Source organism: Arachis stenosperma, chromosome 5 (assembly GCF_014773155.1).
Source record: "Arachis stenosperma cultivar V10309 chromosome 5, arast.V10309.gnm1.PFL2, whole genome shotgun sequence".
Classification (NCBI taxonomy): Eukaryota; Viridiplantae; Streptophyta; class Magnoliopsida; order Fabales; family Fabaceae; genus Arachis; species Arachis stenosperma.
The window spans coordinates 17,213,630-17,237,379 of NC_080381.1; the positions used below are offsets into that span (position 1 = coordinate 17,213,630).

The following is a 23,750-nucleotide window of genomic DNA, read 5'->3' on the forward strand; positions in this document are numbered from 1 at the left end:
TTAAGGAGCGTTTGAGCTTGTTGGAGCACCACCTCCAAAACCGCCAGCACCTCGACCAAAGCCAGGCCTTCCACCAGCACCCTGGATGATGGAGAAAGCAGACAAACTAATTCAACAAAACATTCAGAAATGTAGAAGACAATTTCCACAAGCATGAGATCTAAGAAATACTACTACACCCAAAAACCAGCATAAACCATAATTGTTGTGAATACCGAACAATAGTGCTAAACAAAACTGTACTAGCATATTATGCCAACAATCAAATTGTATCAGATCATTCCATAAAATTGCCACATCTTGAATTACAGAGAGAAGTACGAGTTTGTAAAATTTTCAGCAACTCAAAACATCATAAGATGGACGTAGAAGATGCAACATTGCTCTCTACAATAATCAAATAGCATTCAATAGAATAGAGAAAATATACAACCATCTACCAGTGAATACACTAAAAACGATATAGACTTGGTGCATATTCACCTCAGTTATATGAACAAATGAATAATGTGCAACACTTGAAACTTTAAGCAAGCATGGAAGTACACAATAATTTGCTCGTCGCACACAAAACATCTTAGACTAACAAGAACACAGTAAACAGAAACAAACTAAAAAAAAAAAACTAGTTTCAGTAATGGCAATTCTGCAATCAGAAACAGGGCACACATACAAACACCACAACTAAAGTCAGATGGTATTTAGTTACTAAATACATGAAAACATTAAAAGTTGTCATTCCAAAATTCCAAAAGGTAATAAAGAGGAAACAATGCCAATTCCAAAGAAACAAGGATGCATGTGAAATACTCCAAAAGAAAGTCTGTAGTCAGCACTCAGCAGGAGCACAACTCTTGTCTCTTCCACGGTATCCATCACGGTCACCAAATTTGTGCTCTCTCTCAAAGCGAGGTGAACCCCTGTTCAATCAACCATAACACATGTTGGCAATGAAACAAGATGAAAAACAGGAGTAAGCAAGCAGGCAAGAATGATGAATTTCCTGAGACGGTCACTCGGTGGCCGCCAAAAGGCCTTCTAGATGGCTTGGCCTGCTTCTTGAGAGTGGCGGGGACGATCCCAGAAGGAAGGTTAAGGTATGTCCTGAGATGCTCGATGCGTAGTTGGAGAGGAACTAATAATAGTGCATCCAGGTGAATGTCTCCCTAACATTCCTTGGATTTGAAGCTCTGCATCAGCTTAATCACCTGCAGAATAGGCACATCGATCTCAGGGTGCTTCGCAAGATTGAAGTCCTTCTTCACGTAGCATACTCCCTCTACAAATGCATTCATTCAATCTAGAATTCATTAAGTAGAAGAATATATCAAACAAAATGAGCGAACCTTGGGATAGGTATTTGCAGATCTCCATGCGGTTCTTCTCCAGAATGATCTGAAGAATTGAGAAACAAGAGAATGAATTGAAACAAGAGAAACAAGATTATTTTGTCATATTGAAGATGTTGACCTGAGTTGTCTAGGTGATGTGCCTACTCCGATCCTTTGCTTAATGAGGAGGCTTGCATTGGTCTTATAACATCAGTGACTATGAAGGAAGTTAAGGCAGCTGTTTTTAACATGAACTCCTTTAAAGTTTTTATGCTGGATGGTTTTCAAGAGTTTTTCTTTAAAGAATACTAGAAGATTATTGATTTTAATATTTAGAATATGGCCAGACAGGCTTTCTTGAGGGTCGCTATCGATTCCAACATGATGGAGACCATAATTGTTCTTATTCCAAAGGTGGAAGCATCGGTATTTATGAAGGATTTTAAGTCTATTAGTCAGTATAACATTATTTATAAGATTATTATAAAGATTCTGGTCAATAGAATCCGTCCTTACCTTATAGACATTATTAGTCTTTTTTAAAGAAGTTTTATTCTAGGAAGAGAAATTAAATTTCATGAAATAGACTAAATTGAAGAAAGATACTTTGACATTTAAAACTGATCTTGAAAAGGCTTACGATAGAGTAGACGAAAGATTTTTGGAACAAATGCTAACTGACTTTGGCTTCCCTCGTTTCATTATCAGATTGATTAGGAATTGTGTCATAACCTCTTCTTTATTTATTTTTTGGAATGGTGATAGATTGAATGCTTTCTCTCCTAGGCATGGACTTAGACAAGAAAATCTCATGTCGCAGTATCTTTTTGTGTTGTGTATAGAGCATTTGGTTTGTTTTATTAATCATCAAGTAAAGAAGGGATTTGGAAGTCAGTTGTTATTTCTAGAGGGAAACTAAAATATCTCACTTAATGTTTACGGATGATTTACTTCTTTTTTTAAAATAAGGAAATGGCAAGTTAAAATTGTAATGACAGTCATGAAAAAATTTTGCAAAATTTCGAGGATGAAAATTAATGTAAGAGAAGTCCAAATCGTTGTGCTCCAAAAATGTTTCATCAAGAAAAAAAAGACAATTTTACTAGTGTTTGCTCTATTAAATTTGTTTAGGATTTGAAAAAATATCTTAGAGTTAATCTCAGTCACTCCAAAATAACTCGCGCCTCCTTCAATGAAGTTTTCAATAAGGTTAGGAGAAGATTGGCCAGCTAGAAGGGTAAATTATTCAACAGGATTGAAAGACTTTGTTTGGTTGATTCGGTTATAGTAGTAACTGGTAGTATTGGCTTAAATCTGTCTGGTACTATGTGAGAATAATTGAAAACAGTAAAAAACCTTAGGAAAACATTTAGAATTAAAAACCGGACACTAATTTTAAAGGTTTGGTCCGAAATTGGGCCAAACGGACCAAAAACACTAACTGATTAGACCAGATCCAAATTAGACCCAAACTCAACATATATATAGGCTTAAATGAAGGTCATTCAGCCTCAAATACAACAGAAACACACTAAGGGCAGCTGCATGAGTTGAGAGAGAAGAGGAGAAGAACACTATTCACTTCTCATTTTAATCGACCATATCTCGAGCTACGATGTTCTGATTCGCGTGCCGTCAGCGGCTACGCGAAGTTCTCACGGAGCCCGTTAGTTCTATCTAACCTTTGTTGGTAAGATTTCGAATTTTCATCTCATCTCCTCTGCCCTAAAAATCCGAAAATGTGGATAATGATTTTGAATGAATTTTTGTGTTTTTTTATTGTCTAGGTGGTACTTAAGGTTGGACAATTAGTGGTTTGTGCCCCAAACACCATCGAGAAAGGTAAGAAAACTATTTATCTTGTAAAATTGTAATTATGGTGAATCCTAGGTTGATTGGTTATAAGTTATGTGTATATATAGCTTGAAGTTGTGATTGTTGGCATTTATTTGGAGCTTTGGATTGATTGTTGGTGATTGGAGGCTTGAGTTGGACTCAATTTTGGAATTTTGGCATATTGAGAATCGGCCAAAATATGGTTTCAATTTTCTCTATGTAAAATATAGTATTTCTGAACACTTATGCTAGTGACCTATAGGATAGGTTTGGATTGAATTGGTTATTGAGCTTGTTGATTGATGATGTATGATGAATTGATGACTTTGATGATTTTGGATGAATATTGTTGTTGATGTTAACAAATAGTGTTGAATATTGATATTGAGTATGAATGAGGTTGATGTTGATAATTTGTTAGTGATACAATGATGATTGATGATTGTGTTGGGTGAGGAATTATTTTAGTGTGATATATTTGATCATTGGAGTTGAAGATTATGTAATGTGAATGGCGATATGGTAAGATTGGTAAAATGAGACACAAAAGGGTAAATTCTAAGGTGAATTGAGGTTTGGTGTGATTTTGGTTTAGTTGGTTATGAATTTTGGAAAGTTGAGAACCTTGTAATTTTTGGTAAAAACTAGTTTTTGGTGAACTTTGATGGATCATAACTTGAATCTCAAAGCTTGAAATTGAATGAACTTTGTTTTAAATTAAAGGTTGCTTTGAGAGCTTTAAAATTGATATAAAGTTTGAATAAAATGAATTTTCATAGAGAAAGTTATAATTGGTTAAAGTGTGGTGCTAAAAGCTGAATTCTGCAACATTTGAAATTTTTCTAAGTTTTGTATTGGCTGCCTACGCGACAGGGGCGCGCGACGCGACCAACCCATTCGGGTTGGGGAACTCGCGTACGCGAACGCTACCTACGTACGCGAGCAAGTGGATTTTTAACCCTTGCGTACGCAAACTTTAACACGCGACGCGAGCAACCCCTTCGAGTTGGGACACTCACGTACGCAAGCAGGGGGTTGCGTATGCAACCACCCGTTTTACTCGTGTGCGGACGCACAACCCCTGTTTTGTTGAAACGTGATTTTTCTCCGTTTTTGAATGTTCTCTAACTTTCCAAAATTACTTAAATTGCAGTTTAAGGGTAACATCTTGTAGTTAGGTCTAATAACTAATAGAGGAGGATTAGTGACTTAAATAGGTGAATTTTACATGAATTTACAAGACAAAGGTTTAGGTTTTTGGAGTACTAAGGAAGGATTTGTTGAGTGAGATGGAGGAGTACTGCAATAACGATTGACATAATGAATTGTGGAAATTACGAATTTATGGTGGTTGAGATGAGTTTGGGACTCGGAGTGGAATGATGAATTTCTGATATACTGAAAAATGATTTCTGAAACCACTGGTGTATTAATTTTTAATGAGATTGTTGAGACGCTATGCGCCTAGCAGGGACGGTAGGTTGACCCCGCCTGTCGAGGTCGCAGCGGCGGCATAAGACAGTAGGTTTATGCCGCTTACGTTGAGATGTGAGGTCCGTAGTAAGAGTATCTCACTCGCATCCTTTCGAAATCACTATAGTGTGCAGGCACTAACATCCTGGACCATGATCCGGGCACCATATCTCGAGGGTTCCCAATATGAGAGTGAAAGGCAACGTTTCCATGGAGATGTGTCGGGTTGACAGTTGAACCGACAATGTGATACCACAGCCAAATAGGACAGTCATTCATTATGTGCATATTCTATCTATTTGCTTGCTTTGCCGACTTGTCTGGTTTGCCTAAATGTACAACATGCCTAAATGCTTATTGAATTACTTGATATACCTACTTATACTTGTGCTTTACTTGCATCGTTATTATCTGTGACTTTTACTGGAATTGAGGAGGTTTGGAAGGCAGTGGCGATGGGATTGCATGACAGTTAGGCAGGCGAAGACTGTGAGACAGCGAAGAATTGTTAGATTAGAAATCCACTAAGTTAGATTTATCCTTTTTCACTGTGGTTTCAAAGTTAAGGTTTTAAATTTAATTATGTTTTGAAGCTTGAATCTCATGATAGATATGAAGTACATGCAAGTTTTTCTTTTTCCTAGAAGTATTTTTCTTTTTCCTAGAAGTATCACAAGTAAATTAGAATATATGATGAGGACTTTTCTTTAGAAAGGACAGTCTAATAGTAGAGGATTAAATATTGTCAGTTGAAAGGGTTTAGTCACTCTAAAGAAGTACATGGGTTTGGGGATAAGAGACCCTTTTTGTACCAATACTGCTTTACTTGGGACATTAGTGTGGCAATTATTTTATCAACAAGATAAGTAATGAATCCAATTGTTAGTTACCAAATATCAATCTTTCGAGGATGATAATTTTAGTTTCTTGACAAGTAAGGGATCTCATGTTTGGAAAAGCTAGCTTGTGTAAAATTTGGGGTGTCTTGAGGGAGAGTTTTGCTTGGTGTATAAATGGGATTGATCAAAATTTTTAGTTTTTCAAGTGGAGGAAAGAACGATTGCTTTCTTATGAGATGGATTATATTCATATTTTTTATTCTAACTAGTCATTGTATTTTGGATCTTTGGTTGCATGGTAAGCAACATGTGAAGAATATATATTCCCTTTAAATCAATTTTTGAAAGAAAATATTCTTTTTTACAATCTAGATGCTCAAGCGGGATCAAATTCAGCCATTCAAGTTGTTGGTATTGGTGTGTTGAACTTAGATTAATTTTGAGAGATATCAGACACGAACTTAGTGGTAAATATTATTACAAAGACGCCGCTGAAGATGAAGCATCAGCATGTCGAGCTTCCGGTTTGTGGAAGGAGTTTGAGGGATATGTTCTTCGTGTTTGTTTTCCTGCTGGTTTTTCTTCCTTTTCTTTTCCTTTGTTTAGTTTGTTAAGTCAAAAAAAAAAAAACAAATGGCCAGTAAATTATGATTACATAGTACTACTTATGGAAGAATTATTTTGGGCAAATTGTATAAATAAATAAGGTGGAGATAAAAATTACGGATTTACAATATTTCATAAATTTACTTTATATAAACGGTAATAGAATATAGAGTTTTCACACTTTGAACGTAAAATCTTATAGAGTGTCGCAATTTTAAAAAATTGATTAACAACATAAAATATTATAGTACAGGAATTTATAAAGAACTGAATAATAATATAATGAGCAATGTCAGGGAATAACAATTTTTGTGATTGGTAGCCAGCAAATAGCCATCAATGATAATTTAATGGTGTGAGATTGGTGTGAAATTTCATCTAATGATTCATATTTCTTTGCTGGTTATATGCTGACCAAAATTTAACAAAACTGCTAGCCCCCTAAACTTTTCCTAATATAAAACCATATAAAATGCAAGAATTTATGAAGAAATTTTGCAAAATAAAAACCGCAGCACCCCACAGGATATTATATGAACAAATTCTAATTAGACGACGACAAATGCTAAGTTTTCATGCGCAAATCATGTCCTTCATGCTTTTCAAGTATAATATTTTTTTCTTTCTATTGTTACTATGTATGGAGTAGAAAATAAATATTTTCCTTAAACACGAATATTATAATAAGTAATAATTAACCGACGAAATTTCAGTTCTTTCTAAATTCAATACCCGCCTATTATTTGTTAGTTGACTTTATCATATTTTTGTTTGATATTGACATTTTTAATTATTATAAAGAAAATTGTGTATATTTAACATGATTTTTTCTATTAAATTTTTAAGATGATTATTAATTTCTTATTTCTATATTTTTTAAAGTATTGAATGTTTGAACAGAATATTAATATAAATATGTGTAAAAATATTTTAATCATATATAATTTATTAAGAACAATATTCTTTTATATATAATATGTTATGAAATCTTTTCAAAATTAAGACATTAGATTTACTAACATATCTGTGATATTTAAATGACGTTAAATATAGAAAGTTTTATGAAAATCTAAAAATGTTTAATTTTTAATATTTTTATGGTGAGTTAATATTTAAAATAGTTTTTGAAATTTGACCTCTAATTTAATTTAGCTCCTAAATTTTTAGTTGACTCAATTAGTTTTCTTTTTTTTTTTTTTTTTGAAGAGGAGCTCAATACAAGGAGTGGAGCAAGAAGAATAATAAGCCAAGAAACAAAACAGAAAAATAAAAATAAAAATATCCGAAGCACCCATTATGGCCATAACACCTCAATGTCATTTTCGGCATTATCATCAACAACAAAAAGGATCCACACCTAACCACTCAGTGTAGCTCTAAAAGGACATGTTGATAATTTTCTCTACTCCTTTTTTTTTATTCTAAAAGATCATTCGATTTCGCTCCAACCATATGTTCCACACAATGAGACAAAAGTACACCATCCATCTCTTGCACTCCTCCTTCCTATTTGATACCTCAGACCAACTCTGAAAATGCTCCTTGACTGTATCCGGATAAGTCCACAGCATACCAACATATGATATCCAAGCACACCATACCTGCTAAGAAAAACTGCATCCAAGAAACAAGTTGTGACCATTTTCATCACCTCTATTACATAAAACACATAAAGTATCTTCTTGGTTGATAACCTCGAACCGACTTAATCTCTCCTTCGTATTGACCCTACCAGTCAAAACAAACCAAACAAACAACTCCACTCTATGTGGGACAAGCCCTTTCCAAATAGTTCTAGTAAAGCTGTAACTTGATATATCCTCTAGCGCCATTTTCACCTGCAACACCTGCACAAATGAGTTATTAGAAAAAACACATTGTTTATCATATTTCCACACGACTCTATCCTCTTTGCCATATGCAAGTTTGACTAGCCTCAAAATATGGTGAAGCTAGTTCACTAGTTCCAATTCCCATTGGAATAGTTCCCTCCTCCATTGGAAGTTCCATATCCAGACTAATCCATCCCAAAACCCACAATCTCCTATCACAGAACCTTTTTTATTTGAAACAGAGAAGAGCCTTAGAAAAATGATCTTTGTAGGACCCTCCAAGAATCCATACATCCTTCCAGAACCGAGTTCGTCTCCTATCACCCACCTCTATAGGCAACCCAGTAATCATCTTCTGCCTAACTTCTTGATTCTTGAACTGTAACTAGCAAATATCCTTCTACGGACTCCTCCCCCGATTAGACAATTTTTGAGAGGATAGAAGCTCATTTGGATTCAAGTTATTACAGGAGTAAACTACCTTCTTCCACAATGGACACTCCTCCTTCAAGAACCGCCACCACCACTTAAACAGAAGGGCTCTGTTGCGAACCACAGCATCCCCAACTCCCAGTTCGCCTAGTCTTTTAGGAGTCTGGACCACTTCCCACTTAACCAATGCCATACCATTTCTCTCATCCTCCTTACTCCATAAAAATCTGCTTTGCAAAAAAATTAATTTCTCTACAACAGCTTTCGGCATCTTGTATAGCCTCAAATAATACACCGGGAGACTATTCAGTACAGATTTTGATAACCAACTTATCGGATTTATTTAGCGCATTGGCTTTCCAGAGGCTCAGCTTTTCCTTCACTTTGTCTATTATTGACTTCCACATCTTAACCAACCTTGGGTTCGCACCTAATAAGATGCCTAGATATTTAACTGGAAGAGTGTCTTGCTTGCAGCCTAACACACTACACATATGTTGTACCCACTAATCATCACAGTTAATGAGAATCAAACTTGATTTATCAAAATTAATGCTTAAGTCTGACATCAACTTAAAGCAACGAAGCAGCCTCTTATAATTCTTGATGGTCTCTTCCTCAGGAGAGCAGAATAAAATAGTATCATCAGCAAACTAGAGGTGCAACAACTCAATATGATCTCTCCCAACCAACAACGGCGATATTCTACCGTTCCTAACAGCCTCTCCAAACATTCTATGTAGGACATCAACAACGAGAACAAACAAGAATGGAGACAGAGGATCACCTTGTCGTAAGCTCCTTTCCATCTTGAATGGCTTAGAGGGCGAGCCGTTTATGAAAACTGACATGGAGCACGAACTCACACATTTCATAATCCATTCCCTCCATCTTCATCTAAACCCCATCTTCTACAACACTAGGTCTACAAAACTCCACTTTACTCTGTCATAAGCCTTATGGAATAGTCTAACTTTATTATTGCCACTTTCTTCTTCCTCAATTTGATCCACTGAACCGTTTCGCACGCGATAAGGGCCCATTATGAATCTTCTAACCCTTAACAAACGCACTCTGTATCTTGCCTACTAGTTCTAGCATAACTACTCTCATCCTCCTAACTAACATCTTCGAGATTACCTTAATTGACTCAATTAGTATCTTAAAATTTTCAGTCATGACTCAAGTTATTCTTTCCATCTATTTCTGTCATTGAAAAATAATATGGCATGTTTAGTTGACACTTGATTCAATCTCTCACCGTTTTGAAGCACATCGCCCCTACACTCCAATCTCTCTCACCCTCAGTCTCTCACAAAACATAAACTACTGGGAGCTCACTACTCACCCTGGCCCAGACACCACTACACCATCAGAGCTACGTCAACAGCTTAACCCACCTCTGATCCGTTTATCGTCAATGCACACTCTCCACCGTCGTCGCCGCGCCTCTCGCCAGATCCTATTTTCATGAGAGAGAGAGAGAGAGAGAGAGAGAGAGAGAGAGAAATCTAGCTATAACTGAAGGAGGAGAGAAAGTGGGAGGACTTCAGTGATGATCCACAGTGATAATGGAAGAAGAAGAAGAAGAAGAAGGGAAAGGAGGGAGGGGTCGCCAGTGGTGGTGGGTGAGGAAGATGGTGGTCGAAAATTGCAAGAAGAAGAAGAAGAAGAAGAAGAAGAAGATAGTCGACAATTGGTATGGACGACGTGACAATGAGAGGGAGACAGTAGAAGAGAATGGTTCGGTGCTGCGTTCACAATAAAGGAAGAAGAGACTGCGAGAAAGGGGTGGAGAGGGAGAATGGAAGAAAAGAAAAAAGGGAGGGTGGTGGCATGAGAGTGGTGGTTCAAGTGAATGTCGGTAGTGAGGGATATGGCTGGCGACACAGTGATGATGATGAGGAAGGTGATGACGGTGTTGAGAGAAGGTGGCTACGTGGTAGTGTGAGAGAGAAGAGAGTGTTATTGCTGATGTTTTGTTTGAGAAAGAGAATGGGAAAGCTAGGGCTCACACGGCGTCGTGTTTACAACATTTTGGACACCAACAACTACACGACATCATTTACATAGTGCCAGGTATCAATTAAAGTTGTCACGTTATCTTTTCGGTGACGAAAATGAACAAAAAGAACAATTTGAATCACGACTCAAAGTTTCATGATACAAATTGCGTCAATTAAAAATTTAAAAGACTAAATTAAGTCGGAAGTGAAATTTTTAGCGACTATTTTAAATATTAATTCATATTTATTAAAAAAAAATCTTAAAAAATATCTACTTTAAATAACCTTTACAAGTGGTTTATTTTTAGGGTATTTATTAGCAAAACTCATTATTTTATTAGTTTAAATACCCTATAGGGTGCTGCAATCTATTCTTAATATATAAAAGTAGATACATAAGCATGCACCACATTACTTCTAAGTTATTCCTCTTATTCTACTAACGCCATGTCAGCAATATTGCTTATGTGGCAAAATTTTAGAAACAACCAATCAAATCTTGCCAAATTTCAACCACTCAAATCTTGCCAAATCAACTTCTATTTTTAAATTAAAAAAAAAAACTAAAAAACAGAATAAAAAAACAACAAAAACACAAATTAACATTTACCCCAAAAAACCTCTGAAAACCAAAGAGTTCATTACTTTTCTCATGCTTCTCGCCTGAAAACTCCTTACTCTTCTCATGCTTCTTGAAACCCTCTTCTTCTTGGCACCTCTCCATACCAAGATCCTATTTCCTCCATGCTCTTCCGGTATGAGCCATTGTGTTTTTCTCGAATCAAATTTTACTCTTCTCATACTTCTCGAAACTCTCTTCTTCTTGGCACCTCTCCGCATTGCATCAATTGCAGAAACCAGACCAACTAAAAAAATTCGTCCAACGAAGAAAATTTGTGCCAAGTATTTTCTTAAGGATTACAACATTGAGGTAATTTTATATAAGAAATTAAAAGTAGATATACTTAACCTATCTTTTATCTTTTTTATTCATAAACTTATTCTTTCCCAGTCGTTTATGCTTGCAGTACTTGATTCCATATCAATGGCATTTCAACAAACTCATGAGAATATATCTTCTATAAAGTAAGTCATCTCTTACACATTGTGAGTCGATGAGTAATTTCATACCAAACTCCTTTGAAAAAACTTGCGATAATATATTTTTTCATAAGTAATCAATTTTTTATGTCTGGAGTAATGTTTATATTTCTTTCTTCTAAAATTTCTCATACATATTTTTTGTGAAAATGGTTGTATCTACAGGTATAACACACTTCGAAATAAGGTCGACCTCTACAATGCTCTAACTGGTCCGAAAATTAAATCTCAATACTTCTTTTTAGACATTGCACATATAACCATGGGTTGAATTTAAGGATATTTTTTCCTCTTAGTTTTGTATACTTCTAAATTTATTTATATATTATGCTACAGTTTTTTATTTTTTTTTCTTTTACAAAATTCTTAATCATATCATTTATAAATCATAATTTAAACCACTTAAAATTGGTCTATGAAATTTATGTAATATTCTTAATCACATATAACAATTTAAATAGGTTAAAGTTACATTTTAAAGCTTATAATAATTTATTAGTTAGTAAATAAATTTATATCATTATTATTGCATATTACTTTACTAAGAAATATATATTTAAATGTGACAATATCATATTAGGTGGAATGCTTGGTCATCTTTGGCATTAAGATATCGGCATTCAATTTGATCCACCAAAGACCGATCACATTTAATAATATGATATTATCTAATTCAACTTGCTAATTTATGTATTTTATTAGAAATAATTGGTATTATTAATGATTACAGATAAAAATACTATTATTAATTAATAAATTACTTTAAAAGTGGGATAAGAAAAAATGGGCAGAAAGAAGATGTACTAGCTTCTATTCTAACTGCAAAATTTTATGAAGTCATTTAATTAAGTAATTAGAATATTAATTTTGAATTACTGCTAATAAACTTTTCGCCATTTTCGGTACGTTAGTATATATTAATTGTTCAAAGAGAAACGTTAAGGACTAATATTTTTTATTAATATTAGTCTAAAAATTTTCAATTAAGTCCATATAATATACAAATATTTTTTAATCAAGTCTTTTTAAATTAAAATTTTTGAAATTAAATTTGTAACATATAAAGACATTGAAATCATATTCCTATATTTATTATATCTTACCGTTATAAATAATACAATAAATTTATTATACTAATAATTAATTTATTAATTTATGTAAATTAACTCATTAAAAATTTATATCATTATTATTGCATATTACTTCACTACTGCCATTATTTCAGTGAACATAGGTCTCAACTTTGGATCTCTACAATACAAAAAGAGTATCATATAGTCACACCAAACATCGGGTGTATTTCATTCATGTAGGTGAAGTATTCTAAAACTTCCTAAAACTTAAACATTTGCAAATAGCCTAAAAGTTTTCTATTAAGTCCATATAAATCTAGAAGTTTTTTATTAAATTCATATAATATACAAATATTCTTCAACCAAGTCCTTTTAAATTATAAATTTTGAAATTAAGTTTGTAACCTATAAAGATATTAAATCTATATTCTTATATTTATTATATTTTACCGTTATAAACAATATAATAACTTTATAACACCAATAATTAATTTATTAATTTCTATAAACTCAATCATTAAATGTAATAAATATCCATATAATAAATGTCATAATAATATTATTAATCAAAATAAATTTTACGTTACAAATATTTAAATTATATACTATTTGAACTACTTATATAAGTTTCTAATCACTATTCTTTAAAATAACATCAAATTTACCATAAGAAATTTCTTTCCAAACTATACAACATCTCAAACTTACTCAATGGAGCATCATTCATTGGACAATATAATCAAACATACGGACAATTAGTTTATCAAAGTTCGTGTGGTTCGTCTATGGAAAACATTAACACCCTAAAATAAAGAGGAGCCTCTTTTCTTAGAAATGATTATATTAGATGAAAAGGTACAAAATAAACAAATTTATTCTGTTTTTAAATTGAATTTAAAAAAATGCTTTAATTATTTTTGTTTTTTATAATTTTAATATTATTTTATAATACTTTATATATAATTGTATTTTAATATTGTTAAAGTTAAACTTCTCTCAATTTGATAATCATTGTTCCTTTTCTAATAATTTAAAAAAATAAATGCAATCATTTTTTTAACTAATTGTTAACAATGATTTACTAACACTAGAAGGAACACCTCTTCATGTAATTGTGAAAAAAAATATGATAAACAAATTCAAACATTTGTTAGAAGAAGAAAAAGTATATACTATCAAAAATTTGAAAATAGAAGATGCAAATGATTTATATAGAGCAATTAAAGGTACTATGAAAACAAATTTTTTAATAACAACTATTGTGAAAGAAATCAAAGATCCAGTTTTGAACATTCTCCAACACTATTTTGAATTTGCATCACTTGAGACATTATTTGACAGAGTGGGTCAAAGACAAATTTTAACAGGTAATTTTATTTTATATTATTTCAATTATTCTTATTAAAAATAATTTATTAAAAAAATCAACACATTTTTGTTCTTTTTATTATAGATGTCATTGAAAAACTGCATGCAATAGGAGAAGAAGAACAAGTAGATGTTAAAGGAAAACCCACAAAAATACGAAGAATGGAATTGATACTCAAAGAGTAAAAAAATATACAACCAATTCATTTTTCATTTAGATATATAGTTATTAACAAAATACTATTAATTTTAGGGACATCGTGTTGAAAGTCACGTTGTGGAGAAATCTCTCAAATCAGATAAATAAAGAAATTACAACACAAATCAAGGGCCAAAAAATTGTTGCACTCACATCAACATTGGTTAGTGAATATAAAGGTATGATCTTTTTCAAAAAAATTTAATTTATTATTTTTTTTAGTTCAAAGAATTATATTTTATATAATACATTAATTGACACAATACAACACAATCTTATTTTATATAACCTATTATATTATAATATTAGGTGATTATTAGATTAGCACAACGTACAAAAATCTATATCAATCCAGAAATTGAAGAATTCACACAGTTGACTTATGGATATTTCATAACTAATAAGTCTCTCAAAAATTAATTCATTTATTTCTAATTTATATTATTCATTGATTATAGGAACCAACTTCGCCAACACCAATATCATCAGACGAATATCACATACCTATTAAGAGGTTGAGGAGAAAAAAAACGATACAAATTCAAGACACATTTTCGGAAGAAGACCATACATGCAAAGAGGGAGCAAACAACACAAAAGAAAGTGCACACAACTCACCAATTCATAAGGAACATGCCTTCATAACAACCTATTATAGAAAGAAGAAAGCAACAGCTCTAATAACAACCAATAAAAAAAAGGAGAACGAGTGCCACATAAGAAGACCAATTTCATCAATTAAACCAAATACAAAAATCAATTCCAACATCCAAATACTTTGTACTACTATTTCTTTTAAATAAAATACCATTTAAATTTATTTTTAATTTATACATATTTCATTTAATTCTACAAAACATAATAATTTTTAGTATTTATTATATATTATTATTAATTTACCGTCCCACGCATCGCGTGGGTCACATTCTAGTTTTTATTTTAATTTGCTTAAGTTTCTTCATAAACTCCTAAATCCTATAAAGTTCTACCCCCTATAATGGGTTTATATAAAATAAATTTAGGACTGAAATATAACATTTAAAAAATGTTGTAAACGGATCATTTTTAGTTTCCATTTTATTTGTTCAAGCAATTTGCCCTTTTGTTTACTTAGATGGCGAATTGAGTAATATCTCCGCATGGACTGAAGGGCCAAGGGTGTGTGGTGTGTTACTTGCGAAGCGTATCAATAACCCATACTTTTACTGTTTTACACAAAGAATTGCTTCTAAGATTTAAATTTTGATCATGTGGAACTCAATTATTGGGTCACAATCAACTCTAGAATAGTGATGTTAGTTTCTTGGCTGGCTATAACGATGTAGATATAGTACTGGAAAAGTAACACTTATTTTAACCCTTAACTAGTTGGAATGTGTAATTTTTACAGTGCAATCTGTACTAAACAAAGTTTTACTGTACTATTGGTAAAAAGTTAAACTTAATTCACAGACATAGAAAGTAGAAACTTTTCACGTGAATGGCCGAGGCTGTAGGGTTAAGGAATGCAGTAGGTGCAACATCTAAAATCTAAAAATTAAAAAATGTTATATAGGAACCATATCAAAATTTAAATCTTATGATTATGACACAAAATAAAATATATAAATAACGTGAGGGGAATAAATGTTGACGGAAACCAAATTAGGAGCACTACAGTACTACACTTGCTATGGAAAAGTAGTTTGAGTTGTTTTGGAATCATGTATGAACAAATAGAAAGTCAGTCCTTGCAACTTCTGATAGTTCCTTCTACAACACGTAATTGAATTTGCTCCTTATATACCTTTCTTCTGCCTTTTGTTCCATTCTTCTTTGCATTGTCTTGCTTTATATAATTAACACCCTTCCACTTCCACTTCTATGCCTCTCTACCTTTCTTAAAATAATAACAGTTATTCAATAGTCCAACTCATCATCGTCAAATGAAGCTGAGTGACGAAATAATGAAGGTAAGAATTCCCATTCTTCTTATTATGCCACATTCTGTTTCCCTCTTCTCTTCCTTTAGTCCGATGTATTCCATTGAAATCGTCACGCACCTTCTTGTTCTCTAGTTGATGATTCTAAATGTGAACTTGCATGATGAGAAAGCAAAGCAGAAGGCCATGAAAGTGGTTTCTAGCATTAAAGGTACTAACACACAAATACTCTAAAACTCATAATGCAATTTTTATGGATTGTACTTATTTTCATATATATGAGTTGAATGATAGGAATTGAGTCAATAGCGATGGAGATGAAGGAGAAGAAAATGACGGTGGTTGGTGATTTTGACGCAGTGAAAGTGGTAATCACATTAAGAAAGGTATGTCACACAGATATAGTGTCACTTGGACCGACAAATAATAAGAAGGATGAGGGCAGTAATGAAAAAGGGAAGAAAGATGGTGATGACAAGAATAACAAGGACGATGATTCAATTGCGGAGCTTGTTAAGCTATACAAAACCTACAATCCCCACATGACCATGTACTATAACGTTCGAAGTCTCGAAGACAATCCAAATGCTTGTATCATTCTTTAACTTTCCAGCTGGCTGCTCTTTAATAATTTGTAGGTAGCTTCTCTATATGCATGGAGTAATAATTTATAATTAAATCAAAGATTTATAGTAATTTACTAGACAAATCATTTCTTACATACACTACATATATAAACTATTATTATCATAGTGAACTCTATACTTCTTTATTCTTTATGAATTATTTTTCACGTATGGACATTTTTTTTTATACAAGTCTTTACAAATTATTTATATTCATGCGTTTTGTGTTGTTACTACACATTTTTCTTCTTATTCTTGTTACCGCACGATCTTCTTTGTTATTTTTCTTTTTCGTTATCGTTACCATCAACACCACCTTTTCCTCTTTCTTTTTTCATTGAAATTTCTTCTCCTCCTTTTATTATTCAGAAAAAAAAAATGTAGCATTAGAGGAAACATTTTTCTATATTTGCAACATATTTGGGTATAACACAGAAATATTTGGGTTTAATACGAAAATATTTGGGTGTATTTTTATTCTGATAAGTTCTGTATAATTCAAAACTCTTTTTCTTCCTCCTCCTCATCTTATACTGCTTTTTTTTTATCATCATCACCATCTTCTTTTTCTTTTTTTCTTATTCATCTTTTCTTTTTTATTTTACCTTCTCAAGTTTTTTCTTGTTTTATTCTCTTAAAAATAATAAAAACAAAAAAATCAAACAAAGAAGAAAAAGAAACACATAATACTACAAAATTACTTGAAAGAGGATGAACTTACATTCATTTAACTAAAAGAAAGAAAGAAATAAGAGAAAAAAAGAAGAAAAAAATACAGCATTAGAGGAAATATTTTTCTATATTTGCAGCAAATTTGGGTATAACACAAAAATATTTTAGGTGTATTTTTATTCTGGCAAGTTATGTATAATTCAAAACTCTTTCTATTTTTCCTCCTCATCTTTTACTATTTCTTCTTCTTTTTTTATATCATCATCACCATCTTCTTTTTCTTTTTTTTATTCATCTTTTTCTTTTTGTTTTACTTTCTCAAGTTTCTTCTTGTTTTACTCTCTTAACAAGAATAAAAACAAAAAAAAATCAAACAAAGAAGGAGAAAAAACACATAATATTGCAAAATTACTTAAGAGGATGAACTTATATTCATTTAACTAAAAGAAAGAAAGAAACAAAGAAAAAAAAGAAAAAAAATGCAGCATTAGGAAAAATATTTTTTTGTATTTGCAACAAATTTGGGTGTATTTTTATTCACATAAGTTTTGTATAATTCAAAACTCTTCATCTTCCTCCTTCTCATCTTCTACTGCTTCTTCTTCCTCATCTTTTTATTTCGTTTTCTTATAATTCTTTTTGGAAGAAAAAATCAATCAAAGAAAAAAAAATACATAATGTTGCACGCAAATTCAATAGAAAGAACGGAGGAGGAAAAAAATGAAGCAACAATAATAACAATAAAAAGAACCACGATGAGGATGAAAACGCGTAGAAGAAGAAGAAGGGATGAGAAGAAAAAATGAGGAGGAATGCAAAGAAGAAAGAGAAGAAGAAGGAGAAGGAGCAGGAGAAAAAACGTGGAATACAAACGTTAAAGAAGAACCATTTCTCATTTCGCGCTATTCAAAGTTGAGAAAACGCGTATTTACACGCTCTTTAAATTGAGAGTTATTTTTATTAGGTTTGGACTGTCTTATATATAGATTTATATATAAAAAAAAATGGTATGCGTAGCAAATCTCCTTATTTATATTGATCTTATAGCCTAACAGCTGTACAATCATCATATAATAACTACGCTTAGCCGTCGGTTTTAAGTTTTAACAACAAAATCCCAAAAAAAAAAAACCTTTCAATAAACAAAAATATTTAATAACAAAAATAATATTAATAAATAATTGTTAAAATTTATTGCTTTTAACTTAATTTAATATATCCTGCAATAAATAAATACTATAAAAATAAATTTTATTTATTTGGACGGATTGGTTTTTTATTTTTTTAATATTAGCAAAAAAAAAAAAATACCCATCCACACAGACACAAAACTATTTCTCTGATTCATCGATAAATTTCATATAATAATGGCCGGCGGCTGATTATTAGAAGGTCTTCACATGGAGGACACAATTGTTTTATTGGGACGTTAGTTTTCACCGGACGGAACACATGCATATACACCCTAGAAACACTATTGAGGATTCATGGAAATATCAAATATGATTGTATTATTCTAGTCAATAATAAATAATTATTGCTGTAAGTTAGGATACATAAAAATTGTTAAATACTTTTAGGTAATATAATAGGAATAATAAAGTAAAATATGTATTTTTAAATTTAACCATTTTAGACGATATATATTTAACCTCAACCTAAAATAATTTGTTTAAGTTAGTAATTTAGTATTTCATTTTAAAGAGGAAAAAAAAATTTCTTTTATCCCCATTGGTTGGATGCAATGCTACATGCAGCCAATAATTAGAGATCGACTTTTCAAGGTATGGAAAGCACTACATCTAGAGATGAAGTAGAAGTTGAGTATCTTGCTCCCAATAATAATACATTCTAGCTATACATATATGAATAAGAAAAGTAGTGAATTGTATATTTAATATCTTTATTCAATAATGTAGCCAAGATATAGCGATACAGCAATTGTTTAATTATGATAATACAGCAAGTCGATTTTCCTCTTTTAATTGCCGCTTAGGCATACATAAGAATCCTTCTTCAATGCTCTGTACTTTAATCTTTATTAACTTATTAAGCAGTACAAATTAAATATGTGTGACTATATCTTATAAACTACATGTCAAGAGTTCCTAGTAGTTAATAAGGTGACTAAATTAAAAGCTCAGCTCGCTCTTGCTAATGCAAAAACAGCTCCTAATAGTCTAGAATGTAAAACCTTAAAGCAGGAATATGCAATTAATAAATATTATAGTAATCTAGTGGCAGGTGAGAGATCAAGTTGTAGCTTTGACAAGAGGCGATTGAGGAATAGGAGAGTGAGGTGACATCAAGAAATCATCCATCCTCATGGATGAGAAGCTCAGCATTAAGTTTCTTGGGCTGCAAGGTTTCTTTGAAGATAACATCACGTCCTTGTTCTGGAGCACAAAGCCACGCATTCTGGCCAATGAAACTTGCACAGCCCTATCATCCATGTTTGCATAGCACACCCTGAACCAACCAGGCTCACAACAATGGAAGGAACAACCAGGCGAAACATTGATCTTAACTTTGTGAATTATCACTCTCCAAAGCGCCATCTCCTCTTCGAACGTTTGCTTCTTCAGAAGAGGACGCAGATCCAACCATAGAAACAAACCACCATTGCTCTGCAAGCATTTTATGCCAACTTGTCTAAGCCCTTGGCAGAAAATCCCATACCTTTTCGCAAGCCTCCTTGCGCTCTCTGCAAGGAAGCATTGCACAAACTCATCATCTGATAGCATCGCTGCTATCAGATACTGAGTTTGTGTGGACACTAATCCAAAGCTTGACATTTTGCGAGCACAGTTGACGACGTTGTCATTGTAGGAGTATATGATGCCAACTCTGAAACCAGGGAAGCCCATATCCTTTGAGAGACTATAAACAATGTGAACGAGGTTACGGTCACATTCCATTTTAATGTCTTCTTCTTCTATTATCTCAGCTATGCTTGTGAAACCCGGGTGGCTAAAAACCGTTGCGGCGTATATTTCGTCAGATACTAGGTGGATGTGGTTGTGGTTGATGAATGTGACAACCATTTTCAAGGTTTCTTTGTCCATGATTGTTCCAAGCGGGTTTGATGGATTGGTGATGAGTAAGCCCTTGACTGTGATGTTATCTTCTTTGGCTTTCTCTAATGCAGATTCTAACGCTTTCTTTGTCAACTTGAAGTTGTTTTTGCTTTCACATGTCACCGGAATAAGTTGGACTCCTGTTCTCCACCTCAAATCCCTATCGAAGCTGCATTATTAGACACAACTTAATTAATTAATTAATTAGAACGTAATATAAAAGAAACAAGACTCAACTAACTCAACTATTTAGAAATAACGAGAAGTAAAAAATTGCTTGTATGGTGTTTGGAGGAATTTTGTTTTTAGTGGGGCAAAGAAATTTATTTTTCAATTTTGTATTTGGATATAGAAATTATGGATCCATAAAATGGATTAAGTCAATTAAAAGAAAAAAAGACATAGGCAGATTACCCTGGATAGTAAGGAGTGGGTACCAAGAAGGCATCACCGGGGTCAGCCAAACAAAAGGCAGTGACCTCGTGGGCTCCGGTTGCTCCGCCGCTCATAACAATACGATCAGGATCGAACTTCACTCTATTCCCTCTCGTTCTCCCCATCAATTTAGCCACTCCCTGTGTATATTTTCAATCTCAATTCAATTTACTTTGTTTTTTATTATCTGATAATAATGAAATGAAATGGAATGCACTACTCACTTGTCGGAAGAGTGGGAGACCGTGATAATCTTGAAAGTTAGCAATATCCTTGAATTCATGCACTCCTTCTACACTGCAAATGGAAGCCTCTGGATTACTTGTTATCCATTCTTGCACCAAATCACAACTCAACTGCACATACGTACATACATACAATACAACAAAGAAGAAGTAAGAGTTAAGTAACAATATATAACATACAAATTAAAAAGTAGGTTTTTTTTAATTTTTGTCATAAGTAATGAAAACTTTCATTAATAATATGTATATATATCAGTACCTGATTTTCAGCAAGACCCATCTGGATAACCCCATTGGGATTCTTGATGGGATGAAAGGGGTCATCTTCATAAGCCTTCCACCCTTCAAAGTATGGCGAGTTTTCACCATGTCCATCACCTCGTGCTATCTTTGACAGTAGGAACTCACCTGCTTGCTCCATCTTTGTATTATTTAATTTCAATGTTCTTTGTTATATAAATCACAGTAGAGATCAGAGAAACAAAGCAAATAAAGCGTCGTCTATCCTCCACAAATTGCAGGTATATATGTTTATGATTAGGCGATGTGTCTACCACTAAGAGACAGGTGTTTATATAGTACTTGCAGCATGTCCTCCGCAAATTAACTTTGACTTTCAAAGCTGAAGACAACCTCACTCCTCCAATAATTTATAATGAAGTTTCCTTTACTTCAAATTCCTGCATGTTACTCCTACTTCTCACGTAATACACAAAACTTATTTTTATGTTTTCTGGAATGTGTTATTTGTATTAACTTTTTTATGCAACGAATAAAAAAAATATGTACATATTATTATTAAAGTATATCAAAATAAGAAGTGTTAGAGCAAATAAATTTTGTAATTTATAATCATCAATTTAAAGTATATCGAAAATTTATTTTGTCTTTAGTCTTTAGTCTTTCGCTACAAAATGGTTCCAAAGGTTTAACTTAGTCTTAAAATCTACTGAAACCTTTGAGACCATTTTGTAACGAAAAAAAGGCTAGGAACGAAATAAATTTTCGACCTCGGGATCAAAATCGTACTTAACTCTAGTTATTATTAGTGTTTTTAATGGTGTAAGGTTACATCATTTGACCAATACAAATACTAAATTATCTTTAATAAATAAATTTTACTAATTTAAGTGTGTAAATTCTGAAAAATGTGAGTGCAAATTGGATTGATTCATGTGTGTAAAAATCTAGTAAATATAGGTGCAAACTATATGTTTCTTGTGTGTAAAATATATATAAATATGCATGGGTATAAATGATTGCTGGTTAAGTACTGATAAAAAATAATAATATTTATTAACCATGTAGCATTATTAGTAAGGCTGAAAGTGAGACGAATTGAGTCGAGGTAAACCAAAGTCAAGCTCGACTCACAAAAATTGAGCTTGTCTCATGACTTGACTCACCGAAAGCTCACGAACGAACTCGAACTCACGAACTGGCTTAAATAACAGGAACATAATCTATAATTTTATATCGATAAATTATAACTTATATATATTAAAAAATATTAAAAAGTCAATTTAATATGTTATCTATCTATTAATTATAAATTTTTTATTTATATCTTACATCAAAATTATATATAAAAAATAATTATAAAATTTTAAAAAATTAAGAACATTAATATATAAATATGCATATTTTATTCTCTTATATCCCCAATTTAACTCTATATATATATATATATATATATATATACGAACTAATGATCTTATCCATCTTTAAACTCGACTCATTTAATTTATGAACTTAATTTTAGATTCAAACTCGGCTCACCTCACCAGCTCACAAATTCAGTTTATCGAACTATTAACAAGTCAAACTTAATCTGACTCGTAAATTAGTTTGACTCACTTCCAATCTATTTGTTAATATGAAAAAAAATCACGCTAGCCACTCAAAAAGTTTTAAACTCAACAACAAAAGTTACAACAAATTTTACCAGACCTTATTCAAAGTCAATATAATTTTCGTCTCCATATATAAATTAAAGGTGATCTAAAAAAAAAATAATTTATCCTCTTACTAAGTCATATATACTAGATCTTCCTAGATATATATTATTTTAGATGTCATGCGATATTTGTTGTTTTTATGCATATATAGTTAAGCACGTTTATTAATATATTGGCTCTAAATTAAAATTAAACCACCTCGGCGGAGTTTCTCCTTTGTATTAGCACTAGTTTGAAATCTGGGAAAGTAGTAGTTAGCAGCCGGGCAAATAATAAATTAAGACCTATCGTATTTTAGGGAGCATTTAATAATGCCAGCTTTCTTCTCTAGAGTTTTCTCCTTTCATTCATTGTCTTTGAAGTTTGAACTTTGAAGAGACTTTGAGTTCTCTATATGGTCAACAGTCAACACACATACAACACTACGGAGCACATTGCCAGATACAAATACTATCATAATAATAGCGGATTGTACACCAGCGTTCTATTTCCTCAAACCTAATTTACTGGCCTGTATGTGAATCTCGATCTGTGAGACTATCCTTTAATTTTTCAATAAATTTATAAAAAAAAAGTAAAATAGACAACTATTTAGAGAAGAGAAAATACTATATATAGGAGTTATTCTTATTCTGATTTCTTGTAAAAAAAAGCATTTAACAAATTAAAAGAGCACATTTAGTAACTAAAGCCAATTGTAAAGTGCCATTGAAACTCTT

At 32.2% G+C, this 23,750-nt stretch overlaps 2 protein-coding genes and 1 pseudogene across 4 annotated transcripts; 1 reads left to right on the plus strand and 2 right to left on the minus strand.

The window, feature by feature from the left end:
- On the minus strand, positions 1–8,620 carry LOC130980485 (40S ribosomal protein S10-1-like; annotated as a pseudogene).
- A 7,283-nt stretch (positions 8,621–15,903) lies between these two features.
- Positions 15,904–16,728, plus strand: LOC130983286 (heavy metal-associated isoprenylated plant protein 39-like). 2 transcript variants are annotated; one of them, XM_057907504.1, is made up of 3 exons: positions 15,904–16,048; positions 16,154–16,229; positions 16,313–16,728. In XM_057907504.1, exons 1-3 carry the CDS (start codon positions 16,022–16,024, stop codon positions 16,621–16,623), a joined length of 414 nt encoding a protein of 137 aa, XP_057763487.1. In that variant the 5' UTR covers positions 15,904–16,021; the 3' UTR covers positions 16,624–16,728. The 2 variants fall into 2 exon arrangements, with proteins under 2 accessions (XP_057763487.1, XP_057763488.1); XM_057907505.1 differs by having other exon boundaries at positions 15,919–16,048; positions 16,191–16,229.
- Positions 16,729–19,502: 2,774 nt separating this feature from the next.
- LOC130982993 (1-aminocyclopropane-1-carboxylate synthase-like) lies at positions 19,503–21,433 on the minus strand. Of its 2 annotated transcripts, none has more exons than XM_057907152.1 (4): positions 21,333–21,433; positions 21,053–21,184; positions 20,808–20,968; positions 19,503–20,562 (listed from the first exon to the last, which is right to left on the minus strand). In XM_057907152.1, exons 1-4 carry the CDS (start codon positions 21,351–21,353, stop codon positions 19,569–19,571), a joined length of 1,308 nt encoding a protein of 435 aa, XP_057763135.1. In that variant the 5' UTR covers positions 21,354–21,433; the 3' UTR covers positions 19,503–19,568. The 2 variants fall into 2 exon arrangements, with proteins under 2 accessions (XP_057763135.1, XP_057763136.1); XM_057907153.1 differs by having other exon boundaries at positions 20,808–20,964; positions 21,049–21,184.
- Between the last annotated feature and the right edge of the window lie 2,317 nt (positions 21,434–23,750).